The sequence below is a fragment of the Pseudochaenichthys georgianus genome, chromosome 3 (genome assembly GCF_902827115.2).
Source record: "Pseudochaenichthys georgianus chromosome 3, fPseGeo1.2, whole genome shotgun sequence".
Lineage (NCBI taxonomy): Eukaryota > Metazoa > Chordata > Actinopteri > Perciformes > Channichthyidae > Pseudochaenichthys > Pseudochaenichthys georgianus.
Window position 1 is genome coordinate 14,999,361 of NC_047505.1, and position 16,915 is coordinate 15,016,275.

The window sequence follows — 16,915 nt, forward strand, 5'->3', positions numbered from 1 at the left end:
GTTTAAACATACCATGGATCCACCGTGTCTTGGATAAGAGAACCCTCCAGTGACAAACAGTCACACAGGGAGATCATTTGTATTGCAGACATTCCCAAGCAGTTTCAATACAGAGAGAATATAGGAAATATGTTCTGTGTCAATAAGATCAGATGATTTGCCTCTACCTTATGAATTAGTTATACTATAAATGAGGTGAAGGTACTGTATATATTTTATGACACAAATGAAAATAATCTACTTACAGACTGTTAATATAGACATGAGCAACTTACAACTTAAAGTTAACACTATGATCTTGATGACTCCAAAAGTCAAAAACAGTAGTCTCACATTTATTGACAGATCTTTTTATTATAATATCGTAAGACAAGAACTAAAAAATGTTTTATGTGAGGGGCTGCGGATGGAAATTAGCTCAAAGCTAAATCTGGAACTGTTACGCTTGATACATTTGAATGTTTTAAGTGTTCATTACTGTGCATTGTCCCTGCCAAATAAACGATTAAATAAATAAATAAAAATAACTATTTCAAGTTTATGATGTCAAACGGTTTGTTTACATCTGCAATGTTCCTGAAGATCTCTTGCAAACATTTGCATAAGAATGTAGGTAAATTAAGATTTTTGGAGGATTTTACCAACATAAAAATAGTTTTTTGTCTAAGATTATAGGCTCTTTCATATAAGGGCTCCATGGTGGAGATCCAATCTGATTTCTCTCCCAGCGTTTATTCTCTGATGTTGCAGATGAAGTTTCTTGTCTCACTGCAGTTCAATGTCTTCCAGCCTTGGCTATCATAACCCAAGGCACCACAGTGCTGCTGCTGGTCAGGACACAGATTGGGCGAATGTGCCCTTGTTCCGTCCATCCACAGCCACTCACCAGCCAGGAATCGCAGTCCAACCCACATCTACAGGAAACAACAGAAACAATTAGTATCTGTATACACAGAAAACTACTTTTAGACGCTCAATTACTGCTGCACACTCACTTCAAATGATGCAGAACTGAAGGAAGAGAGAGGAACCTGGTGTTCCTACTTGGAATAATTACCTAGACTGCCAGTCTTCTAGAACATGTTAACAGCCTAAATGTGAGTATTTCTACGGAAGTGGAAAACGGCCATCCTGGAATCAAGTTAGGAAGATAATTATTTTGTTGAACTCAAGATAACAAGGTTTGTTTTTATAACAAAGGGTTAATTTATGCTGATGTTTGAGAAAATTAGGTAGATTTATCAAGATATTTGAATTATTTATCACAAAAAAATACATATTATTTCTCAGGATTAAGGAAAAACTACTTTTTTTGTTTGCCACATTGATGGTCTGCTCGTTAGCTGTAACATAATTACATAATGCAATTTCTGCCTGTGTTAGAGAACAACTTTATGATTTCTCATGATAACAGGTTTTTGTTTTTACAACAAAAAATGAGCCAAAATTGCAAACATGGCTGTTCTTGGCTTCCGTATTGGTTTTAGACAATTTGTGTATTTTAGATTGACTGAATAAATTGTATAAGTGTCGGTATTAGATTTGTATTTAGATGAATCTGACAGACATTGGAAGACATTTTCATCTTCATAAAAAATCACTGATATATCTGACCTGAGCTACAGCCAGCCGTTATTTTTATAACTCAAAAGCTAAAATATAATACAGCCTCAATGTTGTGACATGACTGCAATGTGTATCTGGGCAACCAACAGAGAATCCAGAAGGTTACTCTGAATTGCCAAAAAATTGTCCATCCCATGACCCCCAATAAACAAATGGATGTTACAAAGTGACCTTAAGAGGTGCTGTGAGCCTGAACAGAGCCAGGCTAGCTGTTTCCAATTAATTCCAGTCTTTCTGCTACGCTAAGCTAACTAGAAACTATTCCTTATCACAGGACAGTTACAGTGACAACATCTAACAACGAGCACACAAGCACACAAACAGAAAAACATCAAACCCCCTTGGTGTTTGGGTCCAGTCCTCCTAACTTCATTCTGTCCAACACAGTTTGATGTTGTCCTGGCAGACTGGCGAGGTCGTATGCAGATAAGCCACCATCCTGCAGCTATCTACAGTGCTGCAAGGCCTCTTCCCATGTCTTCTCCTCCTGCGCCAGATTCAGTCTGTCTTCACATATGAAGGAGTCAATTTGAGAGCATAAATGACTGTGCCATTCGGTTTCATCATGGCTCTCAGCACAGTACCCATCAGAGGCTGGTTCACCTACAAAAGCAAAAAGATAGAGTCTGAAATTACAGTCTCTCTTGTAACATAGACATGATTGCATTCTGGTAAACCTGATTTTAATGATAGGCCCAATGTTCATGATTCTTTTAAATATTTATATGGCCATTTGGTTGCCATAAAAGTAGCAAGTGTACACTGAATGGAAGCAGAACAAACTAGGTAAGTATACTTATCTTCCTTCCAACCCACCAGATTTGAACTTCTTGAAGACAGCTTTCTCATCTTTTCTGGACAATCTCCAGTGATCTGACCTCCATCTCATTCCAATCCAGCCTTTGTACGGAGCAATCATGTCGGCCTGGGCTTGATTTCTGACGTTGAACAAGTCGCTATAGTGCTCTCTGCAGTGTGCCCGGGCAGCATCCCAGTCAAGCTTGTCAAATATGGGGACAACTCTGAAAGTCGCTGCATGCGGAGGAGTGGAGAGAACGAAGAAGACGAGGGGGAGAAGAAGAAGGATCTTTTTCTCCATGTTGTCTGCAAAAAGGCTACAAAGTACACTTAGGTCACCTTTCAGGGATTACAACAATAATAACAACTAGGTTACTTTAATTTAAATATGTTTTAATTAGTTTCTCAATCATCCTTTTATTTATACAGCTCCACTTTGAGACAAATTATCTGGTCACTTTTAGCCACAGTCAACAAAAGCTAATTGCAATTTTCACAATTTTTTTTATAAAAAAACTACTATGACAGAGCAGCAGGATCAAATGCCAAGGGTCATACCAAAAACATTGAACATAAAAACTACTTTTTCTATAAAACCAAGGCTGTTTATATGTTAACACTCACCATAAATGACGGCACCAACAAAGAGATCTCAGCCTCGGGGATATTTACTGAAAAGAGAAGGGATGCTTCTTCTTTAAAGGCAGAGCTGTGGATTATATAGGACCTTTTGTTACAAATTCCCCAACATGACGTATCGGAGATCAGATGATTTCTACCTAAACGGACCAATCAGAGCCATGCATTGAAACAACTTTGGCCTTCACCATACACAAACTAAATCTTCAATTTATCTTATCATTAGTCAAACATCTTAAATGATGCACAGCAGTTATCCTCAACCGACAAAACAAGCATCTCTTTCCATTTGCCTTAAACATTAAGCCTTCCTTTATATTTGTATATTATTTTTGCAAGAAGTCAAAACAAAACAGACACACTGAAATGTACTTAAAATAAATTGATTTAGATGCCATACAATATAGATATGTGACTACAGTTCAGGCCACCAGAGCTAGTAGCCTACCTTATTAACTACGTTAAGCAAATGGTTGCAAAAATTAAACCCGGGGGGTATACGACGAAGCAGGATTTTCGCTTAGCCGGCTAAATTCAGGGAAAACTCCGGCTTTCCGGTCCTACGAAGCTGGTTCTCTTTTTAGCAGGCTAGATCTCCATGGTAACTTATGCTTAGTGGCTAACCTGGTCGGGACCAGGGGCCTATACTACGAACCTGGTTCAACCTAACCTGGATATGTTTGAGTTAGCCGGTTGGCCTAATCCAAAACATACGCGATCTCGCTAAACTGTACTACGACGCTGGTTATCAAGTGGATCGCTCAAGCCAGCCGTGTCCTATCTAGTGAGGTGCGCGTTCACATGAAAGGGGTGGTATTTGGAGCATTCGACCAATCACAAACATGGAGAAGCGCACTGACAGCGCAGCGTCATACTTCCTGAATGAAAAGTGAACTTTAATACTAGTCAAAAATGAAGAAGTTAAACTTTAAACATCCATGACTTAAACACTTTATCCAGGATAAAAGCCACATAGCTGCACCTGCAAGGTGAATACAGCTGGCAAAAGAAAAAGTGTTTGAATGCGTACATTAACAGGTTTATGATATCACTGCCCCGTCTAACACACGATCTGACTTCAATTACATTTGTCTCGAGTGTTTCGTCAACTTATGTGTTGCTTAAAATAATACTTCTGCATACAGTATGTGACACTGTGAGTGTTGCACGGCCAGATACGGCTCAGCTGACTCAGATAAGGAGAGATATGATACATTATGAAGTGATATGCCGCAGACTGTACTTAATGTTACTCTGATCCGGTTACTTATGTTGTGGCCGATATTTAAGTAAGCTTTCTTAACGCTAATGTTATAATAGTCAGATTGCTCTGAAGATGGGAGGTGATATTCTATTAATGTTCACGTTCACACAGTCGGTGATTTTTGCCGGCCGTCTTTCCTGCGACGGCAGTTTTTCTGTATTTCCTTTCTAATGTAATATGACTTGATCGCTTTAAACTCGGCACACTGAGCTCTGATTGGTCAGCAGGCGGTGCTTTCACTGAGTTGAGCTCTTAGCCTGCAACCTAACCTGGTCCCGACCAGGTTAGCTGCTTAGCATATATTACCATGGAGATCTAGCCTGCTAAAAAGAGAACCAGCTTCGGATGACCGGAAAGCCGGAGTTTTCCCTGAATTTAGCCGGCTAAGCGAAAATCCTGCTTCGCAGTATACCCCCCAGGTTAGGTTGCAGGCTAAGAGCTCAACTCAGTGAAAGCACCGCCTGCTGACCAATCAGAGCTCAGTGTGCGGAGTTTAAAGCGATCAAGTCATATTACAGGAGAAAGGAAATACAGAAAATACCCGCGTCGTAGTACCGTTTAGCGAGAGCGCGTATGTTTTGGATTAGGCCAACCAGCTAACTCAAACATATCCAGGTTAGGTTGAACCAGCTTCGTAGTACGGGCCCCTGATATCAAAGGGATGTTTGTCTTTCTGTTAGATTTTTTAAGCCGGCACAGCTGGGATTTGAGCCAAAAATGTTCTGTTTACCAGACAAATGGTTTACCTTTTCTGCTTTGAGTAAGAGTGTCAAAAATGTCAATTTTCACTAAACACATGTTAGGGAAGTAATTTGTACAGTCAGTCCATCGGGCACTTTCCTATTTGGTTCAAATGTCACCAAATATTATCTACATTATCTTGATAGCTCAGATTTGAGTCCAAATGTAAACGTGAGATTGTAAACATACATTCTAAAATGGCATTTGAAATGTTTGGCATTACATTTGAACCTGGTTCATTATAAAAATAAATGCAATAGACTTACAATAAGAAAGCTCACAAACAACCAGACATTTGAACATAAGTTAAATATTATCAACATAATTAGAGTTTTTAGTTTTCAATCTCCAATTTTGAACAATCAAAGCAGAATGATTTTCAACAGAGTGATGAGCACTAATGAATTTGGAATATGTTGAAACCTTTATGACTGAACTGCAACAACCCAGGTCAGTTTATTATAATCCTGATAGTAATCCCATGGCAGAAATGACTTTTTACATTACTTTTTGCTTTGTCTCTCAATATTTCAAGAAATCACAAATGTGTTTAAATGGTGGCTTTCACATTTATTACACGGTAATACAGCTTTATTTTAGCATCACTTGAAGACACATACAAACTGATGATGGTAGACAACAGCTACACAAGGTAGTTGACAGTCTTAACAATAACTCAGGTATTGAATAAGTCCAGCCTGTGCCAGGGCACATTGAGAGCCTGTGTGCATCCCGCTCCATTTCCCTCAGCTCTCTGGCGCATGCTGCTAAATTCTTCGCTAAACCCGACGCTCTGCTCTCCGGGCGAAGCTGCAGCAGGTCCTGTCTGTGTGCACTGCAGCAGGCTGTGCACACAGACATGATGATGTCAGAGTTTTTAGGAGGTTATGGACACCATGTTGTTAGGACTCAGGATCTCAATCCAGTATCCATCAGGGTCCTGAATGAATGCAAGGCCTTTCATTTTACCTGGGGTGCAAAAAAAATAAGTATGAATACATGTGAAAAAAACCTTTTGAAATTCAGGTTTCAGCAAGTGTGCAGTGAAGTGTACTCCTCCAGATTTGAACGCAATGTGTTAGTTCTTAACTTAACAGCGTTGTAAGCAATTATTTGTACTTGGCAACATTCACAGCTACACTGTATCTACTGATGGTTTAACAGCATTTATCCTCAGTTAGTGGCTGGAAGGACGACGTAAAAATGGCCTGAGATCTCATATGAGGATATTTTGATTAACTCTGTAGTATCTCTTCGTGTAGAATAGATGGTTCCTCTTTGAGAAACTACAAAAGTACAAGGCATATCAGCTCAGCTGGTCTAAGCCAAATGTCTACAGTGGTTTTGTAATAACTATTACTAGAATGATTGACCTATCAGAATCAGAATACCTTTATTAGTCCCACAGAGGGGAAATTTGCATCGTTACAGCAGGAAAGAGCCACAGACAGCTTAATGTTACATATGTTGAAAAAAAGTACTAAGTTATGATATAATAAAAAATATAATTTAAAAAAAAAGTTAAAAAAAAATACTTTTCAAAATACAAATCCTGTATGTCCACAGAAACAAATATTGAGTGTACCATTTAGATAGCTAGCAAACATTAGCTATCTATCAAAATAGCTAGAAAACAGGTGCTATCAACTAAACAAGCTAGCTAACGTTAATTACCCATCAAACAAGCCATCTAGGGAAAAATGTTGTGCCATTAAGCTTACTAGCAAACATTCGCTATCTATGAAACTAGCTAGCAAATGTTATCTACTTACCCATCTACTTACCAAGCTAGCTTACGTTAGCTACCCAACTTTGAAGCTAGTTAGTGAACATTAGCCACTAACTGTCATAGTTTAAATTATTATTATTATTTGATACCCTATGGTTAAACTTACAGTGCGGAAATGTCTACGGTTCTGGCAGTAAGTTATTATGAAGAAACATTGGTGACATTTGCTTTTACTAATACTCTCACACAGCCAGCAGCTTCTAACAGCTCCAAACTTCAGTGTACATTCCCACGTATGCATTATTTGGATGAACTCATTAGTATCGAATTGCTAACTTTCTTGCAAAAAAAAGTATCAAAACTTAATAAAATTGTATTAAGAAGTTTAAAAACAGCTCATTTGGAGTAGAAAATGGTTACTAAAGCTTGGCAAAGTAATAGCACCTTAGCTCACTGACCCACCAAATGAATCAATGTGGAAGCGCCCTAGTGAAGTAAAAGAATAAGATGAGGCTTTGGGGAAGGTCAATTGAAGGTATATTCATATTTTTCAGTATATTAGGGAAATATATCATAATAATAATTCCCTCTTACATTAAAATGTGTACAAATACTATTAGTTCCAAAAAATAAAATCACATTGCTTTGATATTATTGGGGAGAGGTGAATACAACTGAAGATAAACAACAGTGAACAATGAAAATGTTAACATCTATTGTAGTATACTTAAGGGCTTATTTTATTCTTGAATAGAATGGCATCAGCCCATATTTCAATTGTAATTGCTTTTCATTTTAAGGGCACAAGCCAACTAAAAAAACCTAATGGAGCAAGAAAGAAAAATATCTACTACGCAGGCTGTCAGTTTTTATGTATTTAACCCGTCTATGACCCTGGGTTTCACTAACGCTTCACATCTTACCATCATCTGGCTTCTTGACAAATGTGACTCCTTGTTCTTCAAACAGTTTGCAGGCAGCGTAGACGTCAGGAACTGCAATTCCTATGTGTCCTGTTAAATGCCAGGTAGACATATAGACACTTTACTATGGATTCAGACTGTTAGCCATAGTGTAGTTTGCTCCAGTGAGCCAATACATGTTCAGAGATTCTCACACATTAACAACAACAGACAAAAAGCAAACAGTATATCCTTTAAATGTTAAATGGACATTTTATAAAGAGTGTTATACTATTCTCCTACATTTCAAGTCTATGCCATCATATATGCTGTAGGCTTTCAAACAAGACATTTTGTTTCACTTTAAAAACAGGGAGAAATCTTACCAAAGCCACGTGGATCTGAGTTTCCATTGTGATAGGACTGGCTCTCATCGGCCTCAGAGCCCCAGTTACTGAAAGGCAGAGCGACGAATACAAAAATGGTAAGAAAAGAAAAGTACAAAGGAGGAAGGAGACAAAAAGGTAGGGTCGAGCCTTACTGTGTCAACTCAATGGTGGCTCTTCTTGAAAAAGTCCACGCCGTCTTTTCCTTCACCTCTGTAGGAATCTCCTTTTTGTCCTCGAAGCCCAAGAAGAAGAGAGAGAAACGCATGGAGGGGAAGTCGAACTTTTGCAGGAGCCTGTAAGAGTGAGAGTTTTTTAGGAATCGTGTGTTTAAAGTGGATATAAGTCAAGTCAACACTTAAAAACTAGTACTCACGTCATGCCAAGGATTCTGGTGTAAAAGTCCAACGATTTAACTGGATCTTTGACTCGCAGCATGGTCTGCTGCATCATGAAATCCTGAAACACAGGAACACAATACCAGAGCTTTACATACACAGAACACTGGAAGTCAAGTGCAGCACTAACAAATAATAACCACGACTGATGCAGAAAAATAAATGCATCCTGATTTTAATATTATTTGCATTATTATATTTCAGTGGGTTTTCTTTAAATCTTATGCTTTTCATTCTATATTCTAGATCTAAATAGTAAGACAGCTGGTATTTTACTAAGTGTTTTGTATTTGATGTTATTTAAATGAAGACTCGTGCTTTATTTATTATATTAAAGGGTACTGTACGAATCAAGTCTTCATTGTTAATATTAATATGATATTATTAATAACCATTGTAAAAATGCGTGGTCACTTGTTTTCCTGGTATGCAAGAAAATCTCACAAATACAGCGTGTACGTGTACGTGTACGTGTATGTGAATTGAAGTGTGTTTGAAATAAAATACAAAAACACTTATTAAAGATTTAGTTTTACTTGGTTTCGGCTACAGCAATAGTTACAGATGTGAAATATGAAGCAGTGTAGTATTTAAGAAAAAAAAGTGTTAACAGAGAAATGTTCACAACAACTATGTTTGAAGGGCAGAAGATTCCTTTGCTGTGTCTGAGTGCAAGCAGGGGAACATTTGTATCCTGGCACTGAGTCGTGAAGAAAGACATCAGCCAAACTGCACCTCTGTGCAACTGAGCTGTGTGAGCTTCACCTCCTGAAAAAATATACCTGAACGATCAGGACTGCTTGGACAAAACACATTTACTTCCTAGTTTTCAATGCAAACACATGCAAAGACAGTGATGGCGTAGGATGATGTTCCATGCAAAAGCAAGTGGTGACAGACTGAAGTTTAAAAAAAGTGTTTTTTATATAAATTGTGTTTGTCCATGGATGTATGGCTGGTCAATATATTAATATTTTACTCATATGGTGAGTTCAGACTAGATATTGTCTTAGATTTTTGATATTGTTTGAACTTTTCCTGGTTTTAAGAGCTGCATTACACCAAATTGAAGTATTTTTCTGAACTCACCAGACCTGTAGCACTTCAATGTATTTTGATAGGCGAAATGCATCAAGAACTAGCACCAGACATATTATCTCGTAATTTCCTGCATTCATGTTGCAATATTGGTGAGACCACTTTTCATTTTCATCCTAAAATATGTATGTGTAGAGCCATTCTACCACTGTGTGTGTGACTTCACAGTTGAGTGTTATCTCTGTGGTTAGCAGAGTTCCCTTTCCTGTGCTCTTCCTTCTACCGTGTCACATTTTTAAAGTGAACACAAACATTAACACATCCATAGAAACCTCCCAAACACTGCCGTGGCGAAACCATTTACCCAGTAAACTAAATCCATATCTTTAAACAGTTATTTGTGTCACCTTTTAGCTAAATGCATTACTTCATGCAGACTTCAAAAGAACAAATAAGGGTTGATGGGTTGAAACCTGGTTGAAACAGAAGCAGTGCATTTAGCCATATTAAGGCACATTTAAGATTATGTGGAAAACTCTATAAATAGCAGAGAAGTGGATTGTGCTGCAAGAGGTTAACAAGGTTTCTCCAGTTGTTTGTCTATCCTTTAGAGTCTCTTATTTCTTACGTAAAATTCTAACAAATGTGAACTTTGATTCTGCTGGAATTGCCAGGGCTCATACTTGAACTGTAGACACATTCTTGACTCTGTAAAGCAGTCTTTTTGAACAAAGGCTAGCAGAACAGAGGGAATCACTGGAGTCCGGACAATTGGGGAGATATACGGGTGATGTTTATTCGTCCATCAGCAAGTAAAGATCCTTGTGTTACTGCAGTGGAGTAACTATCGATGGTGCAGCCGGTGCAACGCACCGGGGCCCAGAGCCGGCTAGGGGCTCATGCAAACAAAATATTAGTTTTTTTGGGGGGGGGTTTTGTATATATCTTTTTTTTTTGGTGGGCCCCAATGGCATTGACCGGTTCACGCAGTCTTCAAAGTAACCAAGCAACCTAAATGTATCTGTAATTTGTCTGTCCAATGACCTTGCTCCCTTTCATGTCATGTGATACCTGCGTGAAGAGCGAACCGTTTAATCAACCTCAAAAGTTATAGGTACTGTAGCTAGCAGCAGCAATTTCGGCAGCATTATAAAAAATACAATAGCTTGCATTTATAATGTACAGCAAACCAAAGCACAAGAGCGGTGCTCAAAAGAGAAAGGACAAGAGAGAACAAGGAGATGTAACAGCTAAACTGACGAAATTAGACCGTTTTTTTGTCATATATCGTCCTCGAAATCTCGATTAATTCTGTAAATTGATTGTGTGATTAGTTCGCTGTGCCGTTGTCAGGCTGTGGTGGTCTGAGGCCAGGGCAAGCTCTTGTTGATAGCTTACATGTGGAGCTTATGAGTGGTTGTGTGTGTCCGTGCGTGTCTGAGCGCATCAGCATAAGATTATGTTTTGGGCGATGGGGGGGGTCCCAAAACAATATTTGCACCGGGGCCAATCACAACCTTGTTACGCCACTGTATTACTGGGTATATAGTAGTGTCCAGAGATGGAGTACTCGAGTCCTGGACTCGGACTCGAGTCGGACTTGAGTGCCGATTTTCGGGACTCGTGACTCGACTCGGACTCGCGCACTGATTGACGCGACTTGGACTCGTGAATTCTCGCACAGGATGACTTGGACTCGGACTCGTGAATTCCCCCCCCCACGATGACTCGGACTCGACTCGTACATTGACGCTCCGACTTGGACTCGGACTCGAGCACATTTTCTCTGGAGTCTGATGTCCTCTATCCTGTATGGCGAGTTCACGTACTGGGCCCCGCTATTCCAGTCTAGAGATGTCTACAGACACACCCCGCATCGTGCTGTATGCTTTCACACATTCTGCTTCCACATTGGAAAAGAGCAGCGCAAAATGCTCGTTATGTGGAAACAATATAGAAGAGAAGGCTCCGTAACACATTACTCTAAGGATCGAGTTCAGACATATAGGCTGTCTTGAACACTATCATCAGAGTAACGTGATCTAATCAATAAATAAAGATTCAGCCGATAACGAAAGCACATACTTAACATGCAGAATGACGTCATTTTGCATGCTAAGTAGCCATGTGCTTTCTGGGGATAAATCTTTATGGTAAACTGATTTAACCCGTAAAAGTTCCTTCAAAATAAGAGTCCCGATCTTATTACTATCAAAATAAAAGTGCAAAACGAAAACTTTACCATAGGAAAATATTGGCATACAAATATAATCACTTCTCTAAAAGGTAACTCATTTTAAATATAGTTTATTTATATATAATAATAATATTAATATTAGAAATAAGCTTTATATTTGTATAGCACCTATTACAAGAATTGTAGCCAAACTCGCTTCACAGCAGTTCAATAGACAGGATAACAGCAATGTAGAGGAGCAGCTACATTTCAAAACATATATCCACGAAGATTAATACATGAAGACTTGTGACTCGGACTTGACTTGGACTCTTCTTAAGTGACTCGGAATTGGACTCGGACTCGAACACAGGTAATGATGACTCGGACTCGACTTGGACACTCCTTGGGTGACTCGGACTTGGACTCGGACTCGACTACGACTCTCCCTTGGTAACTCGGACTTGGACTCGGACTCGAAGAGTGGTGACTCGAGGGTGACTTGGACTCGTGAATTGGTGACTTGACTACAACACTGGTAGTCTATATTGCAGAATAATACAGGCAGCATAGATGTAGTAACGTGTAATGGCTGACATCAATAAAGGTATAGTCTATGAATCCCTAGATTTATAAAATGTAAAAAAAGAAAATATGGTCAAAAGAGGTCTGTTGTTTTGTTTCGTCATTCCAACAACCTAATTACATTTGGTGTAATTGTATAAAATCAAAGTAAACAGGACATTTCCATTTGTATTAAAGGTGGGGTAGGTAAGTTTCAGAAACCGGCTCGAGATACACTTTTTGTTATATTCCATGGAATGCTCTTAACATCCCGATAGCAATGAATATCTTAAGTGCTTTGACAACAAATCCATAAAAAAATTTCATCTGTAGAAGCCGTAATACTGTAAAAAGTACAACCAATCCATGGCCTACCTGCCTGTCAGCCTTCCATCGGGGCACAAACTTATCTCGTGCCCTCATTGGTCATGTGCACGTTCGTGTGTGTTGGAGGAGGGGCTCTATAAGGAAATGGCAGATTTTCTCCGGTTGTGTATTTTCAAATTCTAGCGATCTCGAGCCGGTTTCTCAAACTTACCTACCCCACCTTTAAAGGGAAATGGAAACACTTTTCAAACTGCTTTCCAATGCGACAATATTCCCATTAGGAAATGTATTTATCTAGTCTATTTCCAATGTAAACGATCGAGATACGCGAATTTATTTTTTGAAATACGTGCCTAATGACCATGGGCGCTTCCATTGCTCCGGGACTTTCCCAGTGACGTCACTGAGTGGGTACGCTTCCTGGGCCAAAGCTCAATAACAAACAACATGGCGTGCAATGCACCAGTAGTTTACATTAAAAGAAAACGGTCGTCGTCAGGAGTTTATTGTATTGCCCCAGGCTGCACAAATGGACTTTATACGAAGAAGGAAGAAGTACATTTCCATAGGCTGCCACTAATGGATGAGAAGCTGCTCAAAGCATGGGTTATTTCTAGGGGTGTAACGGTACACGTACCCGTACCGAAATTATTCGGTACGGGCCCTTCGGTTCGGTACACGTGTGTACCGAAGTGTACCGAACGAATATAACGTTAAACGTAAAAAATTGAGAACGTGAACAACTTCTTGGAAGTAATCTCAGGTGCTGCGTCGCAGCATTCAGAGTAATTTGCTCCCATTGGGCTCATCGCGTCATAGAGCGAGCAAGTCATTTCATTGGATGAGAGGGCATGCTATGAGAGCTGGTCAGAGGGATGCGTTCAAATTTAGTCAGTAATTTGAGGAACTGTCGAAAATTAATGGCGAACGCAGATAAAGTTGAGCTCGAAAATCCTCCAGCATCATTGAAGTCTCCGGTTTGGGAACATTTTGGTTTCGCAGTTACATACAAGGATGACGGACAAAGACAGGTGGACCAAACCAAAGCTGTTTGTCGGCATTGTTCAACTAAAATAGGTTACGCGGCTGGCAATACATCAAACTTGCACACTCTTGAAAAGGCATCACCCGAACGTGAATATCACCGGTACCAAAAGAAAAAAGACTGAAGTGCAAACCCAACTCCCGCTAGCATTTGAGCCTCCACCACTCGCAAAAACTTCAGACCGAGCCAAAGCTATTACAAACGCCAAATATCCTTATGTTGCCATGTTAGCAAAGCGCTACCTGGCTGTATCTGCTACCTCTGTCCCTAGCGAGAGGGTTTTCTCCACAGCAGGAGACATTGCTAGTGCCAGCAGATCTGCCCTTTCGGCAAGCAATGTGGAAAAGTTCATTTTCTTTAAACAACATGAAAATACAATGACAAGCAAGTCATAATGTCAAACTGGCTGCTTAGGTACTAGTACAGTACAGTTCAAATACAGATAATTTCAGTTCATCTAAATGCTGCACCTTAATGTTCATTTGATTATATTTTGTATTTATTTGAGTGAATATTCACAGTTTAATAATAATTAAAAACCCAAAACTAATAGTTTATGTTTTGTGAGTACTTGTACAGTAAAGTTCAAATATAGATTATTTCAGTTCATCGAAATGCTGCACCTTAATGTTTATTTTATTATATTTTGTATTTATTTGAGTGAATACATTATTCACAGTTTAATAATAATAAAAAGATATATATATATATGTTTTGTTTTGTGAAAAAAAATTCTGCTGTACCGAAAACGTACCGAACCGAACCGTGACCAAAAAACCGAGGTACGTACCGAACCGAAATGTTTGTGAACCGTTACACCCCTAGTTATTTCCATGAAACGGTCCGCTGCTGAATCAGTACGCACGTGTGTGCAGCGAACACTTTAAAAATGACGATTATGTCCACAAAATGAGGTTTGATGAGTCTGGATGCCTGGTTCAATACAAAACATCGGATTTGAAGCCAGGATCTGTTCCCACAATATTCGATTTCTCAACGTATGCAGTCAGGAACACCGACCGTCCCAGCACCTCGGCCGCGCAAGACAATGACAGTGTCAACAAACGTGAAGTTCGAGCCACCAAATGAGTTGCTTCAGCTGCCGAGAGAGAGGTAAATATTGCACCAGATTACTAGCTCACACATGTATTTACTGACACAGTGTGAACTTATTAATTAACGCAATCGCGTCCAAACTAAATGGTAGCTATTATTATTTGATAATTGGGGGTGTTCTATAGCTCAACTAATTAAACTGGCATACACACGCTCATCTGTCGAAAACAGCCCTAAAAAGGCTAGTATTGCTGGACTAGGTGCTCAATGGATGGTATTGCAGGACCCAGAGCGCACAGAGCGGACAGCAGATAACGGAATTGCAGTTGTATTGCTTATTATCAGAACATTTCAAAGGGGACACAGCCCCATTGGATATCAACCTATGGATTAACTACATCATCGTTTTTATCGTTGTAATGCCATTGAAGACCAGTTTAGACCAGACAATGAGGAAGGTAAGCCGTTACCCTGGCGTATGTTAGTACCTAGCGCCACTTGTTTTGATGTACGTTTTTGTTGATAACCTCGAGTTTGTATCTTTCAGTTTGTATCTTTCAGTGTTGAGGTGGGCACCGTTAGATTATGTGTCTCCTTGCGATCATAAACGATGTGTCGGATGTGCAGCTAGGATAAGTAATAAGGGAGCTAGGAGTGATTTTCGGTGCAGTAATAGGTTAGCATTTTTCGCTCGGGGCTAATTCAGAGGCTCACTGTTAGCATTGTGTGTTTTGTTTTGTTTTATTCCGGATCGTATGCCACTCTATTCGACCGAATCGGTTCATAAGCATAGGCCATGGGATGCCTGGTAACTGTAGATGCTTCAGCATCAATGTCATCTCCCGACGAATAGTCAAATTCATCGTTCAAAACGTCGATCTCATTGCAAAATTCCTCCATCGTTGCCATATCTGCTAAATTGTGTTGACTTCTTGTATGGGTACCCGGAGCGAAGACCCACCCAGTGACGTCACCATTTGGGACTCCCCTAATGGCAGCGGCCTGGTCCCGGAATTCCCCACCCAGCCGGCGGATAATTAATTTTCTTTTGGAGAGTAATATCATGTACAATAAATATTACGATCAATATCCATTGTAAAATGAATAAACTACCGGAATATTATAGCTGTAATTGGCGTTTCCTTTCCCCTTTAAGTATATTTTTTACAAATATGAATTGGCATTTTGTTTTTCAAATCTTTGTTAAAAAGGGACTGAAAAAAAAAAAATGCTGCCGTTTGTACGATTGATCGATTATTAAAACAGTTGGCGATTTGTATTTATTGTCGATCAAGAGGGACATAGTCGACCAATTCATGGTTGATCAAGTGTGTTGACATTTCCTTCAGTGTTAAATAAAAATAAAAAGTACTATCAATATATTTTTGAGATTATCAAAACAACAGTTTGATTGAAATTACATTGAATATATATATACACTCAAATATAAATATAGGAACATTTTCTAGAAACGGATATATTGATTATTGCAAAGCACACTTGTTGGTTCGCCAGATTGACAGGTTATTAGTCCCTGCAGCGACACTGCACACATCAGCCAGCCCCGCCTGCTCTTCGCCACAAGACAGTAATGCAAGTCCGGCCGCGCCTTAACGCCACCTTTCTTCAGAGATCTGGGAGATTTAGCGTTCCTAACATACTTGTTGCTATCACGTTGCTACGCATGCTAAATCACGTTCCAACTTCTGAGTTTCTTTCCACGCGAGAGCTGTTTCTGAGCGTTAGCAAACGCCTGTAACAAAACAACAAACAAAGTTACCTGAAACGTAAATGTAGCAGTGACACTCACCGTGAGCATTAGCAATCATGTTACAGATAACCGGTTTACAATCCACCGGTCCAACACAAATGTTGGATGAAACGTATCTGTCCGATAATGGAGGCAATGTGAATAGCTGGTTTACCTATCTGCGAGTCGATGGCCTGTTGGGTGAGCTAGGTTTGACTGTCTGGTAGAAGTTTAGTTTAACTTCAACAGGGACGTTATCTTACCTTAGTAACCGGGTCTCCATCTTTGCAAGCTGCAGCCGCTGCCTCGTCTGAAAGACCTTTATCGCTCATTTTTGCTCAGAGACTGACTGTACAAAGTTGGACCGCAGCTCTGCGAAGCGGACTGACAGGGAGTGGGGCTCTGCTACTGACGGAAGATGAAGACAAGCAGCTTCTGGTACAGGCCTTCAAAATAAAAGGCATTGGAATGTACTA

At 39.6% G+C, this 16,915-nt stretch overlaps 1 protein-coding gene across 1 annotated transcript; it reads right to left on the reverse strand.

The window, feature by feature from the left end:
- Positions 1-5,617: 5,617 nt before the first annotated feature.
- On the reverse strand, positions 5,618-16,867 carry glo1 (glyoxalase 1). Its single transcript, XM_034106024.2, has 6 exons — positions 16,703-16,867; positions 8,462-8,544; positions 8,241-8,381; positions 8,086-8,153; positions 7,721-7,810; positions 5,618-6,037 (listed from the first exon to the last, which is right to left on the reverse strand). Exons 1-6 carry the CDS (start codon positions 16,769-16,771, stop codon positions 5,946-5,948), a joined length of 543 nt encoding a protein of 180 aa, XP_033961915.1. The 5' UTR covers positions 16,772-16,867; the 3' UTR covers positions 5,618-5,945.
- Between the last annotated feature and the right edge of the window lie 48 nt (positions 16,868-16,915).